Source organism: Chrysemys picta, chromosome 2 (genome assembly GCF_011386835.1).
Source record: "Chrysemys picta bellii isolate R12L10 chromosome 2, ASM1138683v2, whole genome shotgun sequence".
NCBI lineage: Eukaryota > Metazoa > Chordata > Testudines > Emydidae > Chrysemys > Chrysemys picta.
The window spans coordinates 105,616,949-105,627,693 of NC_088792.1; the positions used below are offsets into that span (position 1 = coordinate 105,616,949).

The 10,745-nt window shown below is 40.8% G+C and overlaps 1 protein-coding gene across 1 annotated transcript; it reads right to left on the reverse strand.

The window, feature by feature from the left end:
* Positions 1–365: 365 nt before the first annotated feature.
* HUS1 (HUS1 checkpoint clamp component) lies at positions 366–8,832 on the reverse strand. Its single transcript, XM_005278557.5, has 8 exons — positions 8,676–8,832; positions 7,253–7,380; positions 5,797–5,973; positions 5,002–5,109; positions 3,908–3,982; positions 1,857–1,956; positions 1,336–1,467; positions 366–683 (listed from the first exon to the last, which is right to left on the reverse strand). The coding sequence occupies exons 1-8, from the start codon at positions 8,725–8,727 to the stop codon at positions 601–603; spliced, it is 855 nt and encodes a 284-aa protein (XP_005278614.2). The 5' UTR covers positions 8,728–8,832; the 3' UTR covers positions 366–600.
* Between the last annotated feature and the right edge of the window lie 1,913 nt (positions 8,833–10,745).

Sequence of the window (10,745 nt, forward strand, 5' to 3'; positions counted from 1 at the left end):
CTTTTGCAATTTTTATATACACACAACTGTTTATAGTAAAAGGCAAGATAAAATAAATGCACCTTGCCCATGGAGTGGAAGGTGGTGAGGCTTGCGATGGCCCTTAATTCCCAGGGGAGTTTATTTCAGAGTGTTTACCCTGATCCCCCAAGAAGCTCTCTTTGATATTCCCACGTTGCTGCCTCATCTAAAGAAACCCCAAGTGCTTTGAGCTGAACTTGTGTTTATGCCTGCCTATGACATGTTGAAGAGACATTCATGTTACAGCATCTTCACTCACCTACTTGCTCAGTTACTGAGTGGAGTGAACAGCACTGTGTAGGAGCTTCTACAATTTCCCTGCCCACGACACTAGAGGGGCCAGCTTTCCGTATATTTTCACTTTAATCCAATATATAATCAAACAGAAAAATATAATATTCTTGGGAATCAAGTTCTTACAATAATTCTATAAATATATATAATATAAAATATATCACAACTTATTAAATATTATAGACCAAGAGCCCATCAATGCACAAAATCCCCACTCTTTATGCTTGTTTCACTCTTTGTAGACAAGGCCTCAGATGGCAGAACTGCTGAGCTGTAGAAGAGTATTCATGCAAGTGCTGGAATGAAGTACTGAAGGGAAACCTCCTCATGAAGCAAAATGAAGTGAACAATCCTTTTGCTCACAATATCTGTAAAAGAGACATCATAAAGCCAATTGGAAGGCTGGCACAAATACGTAACACAGTGCAACTTCTATATAGGAGAGGCAGAAGCTCTGTCATCTTCAGAGGAAAAGCCTGCTTCAGCATAATGCAGCAGTGATCCAGGATCCTCCTCTCAGCAGGGTCTAAACTTGTATTGAATGTGATACAAAATCCTACGCGCCATTTCTATCTGCCTGTGGCTGCAATACACATTTAGGTCTCAACATACAAGAGCAGTGACTGTGTACATTGATAGCATACATCATACACTTAAATAGATTTAGAAAAATAGCCTTGAACACACTGGGAAACCACTTGAGAAAAGAACCTAGGTATCCTGGCTACCCTTTATTTTCTAGAGATTTTAGAATTTTGCCATGGGGCAGGATTGGACTTTCCGAAGGCACACCATCTGCATAAGTTTGATCGCTCAAATTTACGTGACTAAATTTTCAGAAATGACTAGTGATTTTGGATGCCAATTTCAGACACTTTAAAAAGGTCTGATATTGCAGAAGCTGGACTCTCAGCACTTTCTGAAATTTAGGGCCTTCTAAGATGTCTCCAGCTGGCCACCTAAAAGCTGAAAATGGCAGTCTGAATAAATTTCTCTTGAAGTCAGAGCCGTTGAACTTACTGCACAAGGCTTTTGTGGGATTTACTTGTTGCCCAGCAAGTAGCTGCAGGAGCTTCCGAATGTCTATGCGTGCCTCAGCCATGCTTTCCGGCTCTCTGTCTTGAGTAGAATTTTGCGAACCATCCTCTGATACTAAAATGATATAAAAGCGGATTTTGTATCAAAAGTACACTCACAAGATGAGTATCAGCTCTAGTTAGTATGCACTAGTTTATATGTAAATAGGTTATAATTTTAAATCCCTTTTCTCTTACAAAATTAATAACTGCACTCTTTTCACTAGTTTATTAAAACTCAAATGCTCCAAAAACTAAAACTGTAAAAAAAAAAAAAAAATTTTGCCAACATCTATTTTATTTGAATTTAAAATGTGTTGACTACATGTTAATTATTAAAACATTCTGAAGAGTGAATTTTCCCAGGTATTAACAAGATCAGCCCTTAGAGTTATGTTTATCAGTACCAAAACCAACACAGTAAGATAAAACAGACATCTGGATGGGGCAAAGCGGGAGACTTACCCCATGGAGGATTTCCAAGACCTTTAAAATGGGTCGTGACCGACACTAAATCGGTTTCTATTTTCAAGTTCATTTCTCCGTTTAAATTTGCTTCAAGCACCTACAATACAAGTAAGTCATTTGTCAATCACATTTTCACTCTGAAAATAATTAAATTAAACGTAAATGTACAACTCGTAGAGCTTGCATCAGCCTACCTCAAAAACACCAAGACCAATATGAGCACATCACACTGATAATACTACACTCTCCACAAACTCTCTCCTTGCTTCTGAAATGAGTTCAAACTCCTAGTCGGCAAGGCAAGGTCTAAAACCTTGCAGCTATTTCACAGTGTCTCACTCTCTGCAACAGCTATGCTCCAAAGGGACAATGCAGCAGGAGATAAATAATGTAAAACTAAACTCCTTAGCAGGGGTGGTCAGACATAACTCAAACCTGACTATATTCTGATAAAATACAAGGGGTAAACTTTTCAAAAAGTGCCTACATGATTTAGGAGCTTAAATCTAATTTTCAAAAGTGATTTATGCACTGAAGAGCCTAAATCCGATAGACTTTCAGTGAGGCATAATCTAATTTCCTAAGTCCTCTTTTCAAAAATGGAATTTAAGTGCTTTTGAAAAGTTTAGTCTAGATTTGGGTTTTCTTAAGGTTTCACCCAATACCTATCTTGACCATGACTAACATCTGATGGGGATTAGAGAGGAGACGAGAAAGAAAAGTGGGGTGAGGTGTGGTGGGGTGGGAGGAGCTGGCATTGTGTAGTAGCAGAGAAATTCATTCACTCTCCAATATTTTTAGAGGTCACATCTGTTGTGTTTGGCTCCTAGATACCACCTTAGAAAAATGAAAGGGAAAGCTGGCTGCAAGTCAGTAGTGAATGAAATGATCCCTATCCCGTGCACACAAGGACTGATTCGTCACCATTTAAGTAGATGGAGTGTTGCCATTTACTCTAATGTGGGTATTATGTCATTGCATGGATCCTTCTCACAATGCTGATCACACTTTTACAGACAAATCAAAGATAACCCTGCCCAAGAGAGTTGTAAAGAGGATAATTCTAGATATGTTTATCCTTTTGAAAGTGAAGGACTACATGAGAAAATTTTCAGCAACGATGAGTTTTGTGCCTAGATATCATCTGAACGAATGAAGTGATGAGCTCCTACCACTGTAATCAAAATAATTCTTATCTCATAGAACTAAAAATTTTCTGTAACGCAAGCTCTGTGTTATGCAATTCTAGAGCACTTTCCCCCCAAGGATTTCAAAGCACTTTAAAAACAAACAATACTTAAGGGACACAACATTCCTGAGTGGAAAGTAATGGAACATACAAGGATCATTTCATCCAACACTGATATGCTGCTATTCCTAGTATGGAATGTGACAGACCTTTAACCGCGCTCAGCAATGCTAGCCAACCATTTCGGTTAAGAAACGAAGATTGCAATTTATAGCTGAAATGCTACTAAGAGAACTTAGACAGGTCGAAAGGTAAATCCTAGGCCCCCAATTCTGGAAACACAGATATATGTTTAGCTTTGTGCCAATGAATATTCCCATTGAAATCAATGAAACTACATACATTCATACATTTAAGCATATGCATCAGGATTTGCAGGATGAGGGGCTCAGGTTGTAATTTGATCAATAAGACAGCATTAACCCATTTACTCTTACAACCCAAGTAGGAACTCAATTTTACATCTCAGCTGAAAGACAGTATCTGTGGCATCTCATTTCTCTTTAACATCACACTGAAGCAACGGTTCAGTACTGATTCAGAAGGAAAAGTACTACCTACCGTGAAGCGCACAGTGTACTTTTAGGCCCTGTAAAATAACAGTAACACTGAATCCCATCACTTTGTGCAACACTTGGATGTTCTTTGGAGGTTTCCCACGAAGTACTAACCTGGCCCAAGCATGCTTAGCTTGCAAGATCTAACAAGGGATCACTACACAAAGTGAGAAGGAAATATTCTACGTAAGGAATGCAATTGGTCCCTTTTTCAAGGCATTAGGAGAGATATTTTAACTTACAATGCAATTGCTGAGATTTTTCATTCTTTCCACAACACTCTTCATGGTCTTCAGCACTGGTAAGTAAATACTGACCTACAAAAATCACATCAACTGCATTTAAAAATAAAATACACAGCACTGTGATATAATATTTCATGGAGTGAAATAGATGGGATGGGTTGGGATACTTCTGTATTTATCTAATGAATATTCAGCAAGGGGTGCACAACAGAATTGAAATAAATCACTGAACTACCAAGGAACAGAACACTTCCCTTACCAGATCACATCATTGGTTCATTCAGACCAGCATGCTGCCCTCCCAGCAGTTCACAACACTTGAGAAGGAGCAATTATTATATACTCTTTTCCCTTTATGTTCCTAATCTGTGTTATGTGTCAACAGCTGAAGGTCTAACCCAAACAACTTTTCAAAATATGCATCAGAGTTTCTATTCCTCAGTGATGAGCATTCCTATGAACTCAGGAGGGGAGGGCTTTGTTATAACAAGAAACATCTAGAGCTGAAGGGGAAAAAAATTCTGCGCCTATTAAACTCAAAGTAACTTAATTATTCAGTGGAGTTACTGTGACGTTACATTGGTGAAACAGAACACAATTCATCCCAGTTATTTACAAGCCACATGAATTCAAAACTCCATTAGTTTCCTCTTGTTTATGAAAGGTTTTGTACATCTAGTGTAGTAGACATGGTGAGCAGGTAGACACAAACTACATACAAAATGTATTCTCTTTAGAGCAGAGGTCTTTTTCTTACATAGCTGTAGAGCTCATGACAAAAGGATCTGTACCTTATAAGAATACAGTCATACAAACTAATGTACCTGGGCTGCTTACTGAAGAGTAAAAAACACAAATAATCTGATGATAGCTCTGCCAAAAGTTATGTGGTCTCTTGTATCCAGAAAAAGAAACATCTATAATGATATCTGTGATCTACACACCTCATAGTGACAATAATTGGGCTACCTTTTCAAGCGGGGGAAAAAGAATATTAAACTTTAAAATATATATAACAACAAACGCAGCTTATAGAGTTTCACCCCAATCCTGTGCATTCAATAGTGACTTAAAAAAAAAAGGTTGCTTACATCAAAGTCTGGTACAGTGGGCTCTCGGAAATCATTCCACAGTCTTCTGGGAATAACTCCCACTGGAATGTCATGTGTCACAATGCGACTACTGCTCGATAACGAGGGCTTGAGAGAGAAAAATAAAAGTTCCTGTGGTTAAGGAGCACAATTAGTAGTCAGGGAGACCAGGTTTCTAATCCTGTCTCTACCAGGTATTTGTGATGTGCGCTGGACAAAAGACTTAAGATTTCTGTGCCAGAAAATGGGCATAATTATACTTCCCTTCCTAAAAGGGATTTTGCAAGGCTAAATTAATTAATGTTTGTAAAACAACTTAGGATCTGCTAGTGAATGGTGTTACAGCAACATAATGTAATATTAAAATCCTCAATGGGGCAGATCTAAATTAAAAGAAAACAAAACTAAAAAAGCCACAGTTTTGCCCTTTTACCTTATGTAACCTACTGATTTCAATGGGAATGCAAGAGGTATATATCAGGGTAAAACGTGGCCCAGCAGATGGAAAGAAGAATGGAAGCATTTGCCATTGCCTTGTTGTAACTCATTCTGTAATATTTTATTCTCCCTTTCCCTTCCTGGCTAGTATCACCCACATTCTACTAGGTGCTTTCCAAGCATAAAAGAAGGCATGCCCCTATCAGTATAGTTAAATTAGATTCTTTTCCCAGCAGCATTTCAGACTATTCCAGGAAAGGAGATATATGAATTTAAAATCAGCTATTAGATTTAAGGAACAGCACAATATTTACTACATTGTTCCCAAGGGCACTTAAAAAGCATTTCTGCTCTTACCAGTTCCACAGCTACTGTGAGACAGGGACAGTGCTTGTTAGTCAATTTGATTTTCACCGTCTTGGCATTCTGGGCTGTTTTTAAAGCTCTTGATAGGTTTTCTGGTGTCAGCTCCAAATAAATTTCATTGTGTTCTGCTGCTACTCCTTCCATCTGGAATTCATCAAAGAAGTTCCCCTTTAAAAACAAAAAACAGAGGGGAGGAAAAACTGTTTACATTTAAAATACGGCAAGTCACAGTAAGCAGAATTAAAGTATTGTACCATATATTCAGAACTGACTGTCTACAGGTTGAAACTTCCCTCTGCTTTGTGTGTTCTGTATGCTACAAAACAGACTCTGCAGGCATAAAGGTCCAGCTGTGTGGACCCCATGTAAATTCAGTGCTTAACCTATTAACTTCAGACTTTTACATGCCACCTCCCATTAATAAACAGAGAGGTTAAAACATTCTTATCACTTGTGCCACTACACACAAAATCTGAGCCAAAATATATGTGAAAGTCACCCTAGAAACAGAACTACTTGTGGCACCTTAGAGACTAACAAATTTATTGGGCTGTAGTCCACGAAAGCTTATGCTCTAATAAATTTGTTAGTCTCTAAGGTGCCACAAGTACTCCTGTTCTTTTTGCGGATACAGACTAACACGGCTGCTACTCTGAAACCTAGAAACAGAAAAGTTCAGCCATATAAAGATACATTCTCTATGGGTAAATTAAGAACATAAGGAGGACCACAGTGGGTCAGACTAATGGTCCATCTAGCTCAGTATCCTGTTTACCATCAGTGGCCAAGTTACAGATGCTTCACTGAGAATAAACAGAACAGGGCAATTTATATACTGATCCATCCCCTATCGTCCAGTCCCACCATCTGGCAGTCAGAGGTTTAGAGCCACCCAGAGCATGGGGGCTGTGTCCCTGATCATCTTGGCTAATAGCAATTGACAGATCTATCCTCCATTAACTCATCAAATTCGGTTTTGAACCCAGTTATGATTTAGGCCTTCACAACATCCCATGGCAATGAGTTTCATAGGTTGCTTGCACATTGTGTAAATTGAACAGTCTCGGTCTATTTAATCTCTCCTCATATAGAAGCTGTTCCATATTCCTAATAATTTCTGTTGCCCTTCTCTGTACCTTTTCCAATTCGAATAGATCTTTTTTGAGTTGGGGCGACCAGAACTGCACACAGTATTCAAGATGTGGGCATACAATGGACTTATATAGTGGTATTATGATATTTTCTGACTTTATTATCTATCCTTTTCCTAATAGTTCCTCACATTGTTAGCTTTTTTGATTGCTGGTGAAATACATTCCTGCAAAAGTTTATACACCATTGAAGTCCCTCTTAAACCTTTAGAACAGCCACCTTAGTTTTAAAGACATTGAGAGATGTTTCATATACTGTTAATTATGCAGTATCGGCCTATTTCTCTGGCACGTACCTGACTTAACTCACACCACATGCTGACCCCTCCATTTGCCACTTTATCAGTAAGGATGAAGTAAAGTTTGTCCACTGTAAGGCGTAGAGTGCACGTCTTGGCTAGTTTTGCAATTGTATTGATCACTCCTATGTGATAAAGTTTCAATAAATGACTTCCTAAAACTTCTAGCACAGGACAAAACAACTTTGCTTGCAAGGTTGTGGTTTGCAGTTCAGCTGGAAAGACCATTATTAAAATAGATAAATCAATGGAAAGTGGGAACCCAAAATTTCGATATTTTGTTAAATTCTGTTGTTTTGGTTTAACCCCACACCCATCATTATTTTGTTTGGAGAGACAAGGTGGGTAAGGTAGTATCTTTTGTTGGACCAACTTCTGTTGGTGAGCAAAACAATCTTTCAAGCCACACAAGAGCTCTGTGGTTCAAAAGCTTGCGTCTCTCACCCACAGAAGTCGGTCCAATAAAAGATATCACCTCTCCCACCTTGTCTCTCTAATATCCTGGGACTAAAAAGCTACAACTACACTGCACATAATTATTTTTTGTCTTGTCAGCTATTTCCTATCCTGTCTGACATCTCAACTGTGAGAAATCTGTGGTAGGAGCTATCTTCTTTATTTTTTGTCTGTATACTGCTCTGCAAGAGGACTACTTGTTTAGGGTTCATAGGTGCTACCATTACCACAAATAGTAAACAAACACATAAACAAACAAAAGTGAAAGATTACAGAGCAAAATTGTTGGAACATAGGAACAAGCCACAGACTAATGGTCTATGTTTTTTTTTTAATTCTTGTTTTATTTATGTATAATTGTGCCTACATGTTACAGTGCAACATGCCCTGGAAATATCTCACATGGACAAATATTCTCAGATCTACCACTGAGCTGTTCTGGCAAGTTGTTGCAGGGCTCTGTGCCTCGGTTTCCCCATTTGTAAAATTAAGACAGTGACACCTTTCTTAGGTAATGGCTTTTGGGATACAACGTGCTATACAAGGGCCAGGTGTTAAACTGCCCTGTAAACAGGGGTTGACATTTGTCTTCTAAACCAGCCAGTTTAGTCGCTTGGGATATAAAGCACTCTATGACCAGGACAGCAGCCGCCAGGAAGATGAGGCCCATGGTTCTTGTGCTTGCAAAGCAGCCCCGGGTTCCCCTCCTCACGCGTGTCACTCTAGGGGGGGTGCATGGCTCCTTGCAGGACGGGGAGAGGCTAGGGGATCTGGCGGCACATATCACCGAGATTTGAAAACTCAGGGGGCATGAGGGTTTGTAATCTCCCTCCCACTCCATCTCCCAGCCCCCGCCACAGCTCACTCTGCCCCTTTCCCCACAGACAGGCTCCCGTCCCGTCCCCTAGGGTCCCTCCCACCCCCGCTGCTGCAGACCCGCGGCCCCCCAGCCCAGCCCGCTCACGGGTGAAGTGGTTCAGGCAGGCGACGTCCACGATCTTGGCCCGAAACCGCATGGCGGCAGCCGCCCTGAATTTGGAAGCAAAATAAACCCGCCCCAGCCCAACCTCTCCGGGAAGCCCGGCCCCAGGCAACCCAGTTCCGTTTCCCTTTCTCTTCCCCTCCCACCTCTGCTGCCTCGTATAGCGTCAGCGTGCGCCTAACCCGGTGAGAGTGTAACAAAGGGCCCGATTCGGGTGTCAGTCCGGAGTTACTCCATTGGGGGTCAATGGGGCTGAGCTGATGTGAAAGCAGTGCCAGCGCGAGCTCAGTATCAGCAGCATGGAGGGGGTGTTTCCGAGAGAGCAGATCACACACACAATGCACTACTGCATGTGCCTTGCTGCATAAAAGTGGTGATGATGTTACTTCTTTCCTTTAAAAAAAATGAAGAGCTAAAGGAAATAGGGAAAAGTTGGTATCAGATATTAACAGAACAAAAAACTACTGTTGACGTCACTAGGCCTCACCCTAGGTAACTCGGGAGGGTGGAAGGCCACTAAGTGTCAATGAAGCCTTCCTGCACTAGGCCTAAGTGAACCAAACTCTATCCTTCCATGTTTAAACTCTAATCAACCTCAAAAGCCAGGTGCAATTGGAATATGTAAGCAACCAGTTATCTGTGTGCAACCCCCTGCTCAAGCAGTAATAATGAGGCCTGCATGTTTCTGGCTGAAGGAAAAAAGGACAAGATAATGGTTTAAAGAAGTTACTAACAAGCTAGGCTTATAGCTGCCAAGAATGACTTAACTATTACCAGGGATGGGAGGGGTAGAGGGAGGAAGGGGGGGGGAGAAAGGGAGGGCTAGAGGGGAAAGGGGGGGGTGAGGCTTAACTGCAAAATGTATAAAAGAAGAAAAACTGTTCCTGTTAATGTGCTTGATTTGAGACTTGCCAGTCTCCTTGCACCGCTTTGGGATCCCAAATAAACTTTGTTTGCTTCTCCCCCTGGTGTCTTTATTGGCGCGAAGCACACCGGGCAACAAACCCACTGTTGCTGTCCTCGAGCACACCTGTGCTGGCAACACTACACACATAAAATGGTAGGAGTTGAGGGGGGAAAAAAACATAGTGTTAGAAATGGCTCAAAATATGAAAGAAGGGAAATAAGCATAAAACAATAAAATAAAAAGTGAAAATTGGTAACAGTTAAAAAAAATGGAGACCAGACCTGTGCTTGACTCTCCACTCCATTACACCAATGTTACACTGATCGAAATCAAGGAGTTAGATTGATGTAAAACTAGTGTTGCCATGTGGGGAATCAGGCCTAAAGAAAGGTTAGGAAAAGAGTGAAAAGGAGCAGAGGAAAAGGGGGGGAAATGAACTGAGTATTTTTTAGGAACTAAAGCAGTAGTTCTCAAACTTTTTTTACTGGTGACCCCTTTCACATAAAAAGCAACAGAGGGTCCTGTGGCACCTTTAAGACTAACAGAAGTATTGGGAGCATAAGCTTTCGTGGGTAAGAACCTCACTTCTTCAGATGCAAGGGAGGTTCTTACCCACGAAAGGCTATGCCTTTCATATAGCAAGCCTCTGAGTGCGACACCGCCCCCTCCCCTTTTTTTATATATTTAAGCCCATTATAAATGCTGGATGCAAAGCAGGGTTTGGGATGGAGGCTAACAGCTCCCAACGCCCCATGTAATAACCACATGACCCCTTGAGGGGTCCTGACCCCCAGTTTGAGAACCCCTGAACTAAAGTTTGGCAAGGAGTTGTCTTAAGGGGCAGGGGAAGCAAAATGATTTAATGTGAACACTAGATGGGGCTGGTGAGCTCACAGTCGGTTACAGTCCGATGACAAGCATAGTATGTATACTAATAAAAACCAAGCATTATAATACAGAAGAGTTTATGTTGCTCTGACTCTTGGTACAAGGGGAACCCTATATGGAATCAGTGCTTAAAGCCACAGGATCCAAGCTTGCTGCTGTTGAAAATGCTGTTATTATGTATTATTTGTAATCATAGCACCTACCTAGGAATCCTAGTCATGGACCAGGATCCCATTGTGCAAGGTGCTGTACAAACA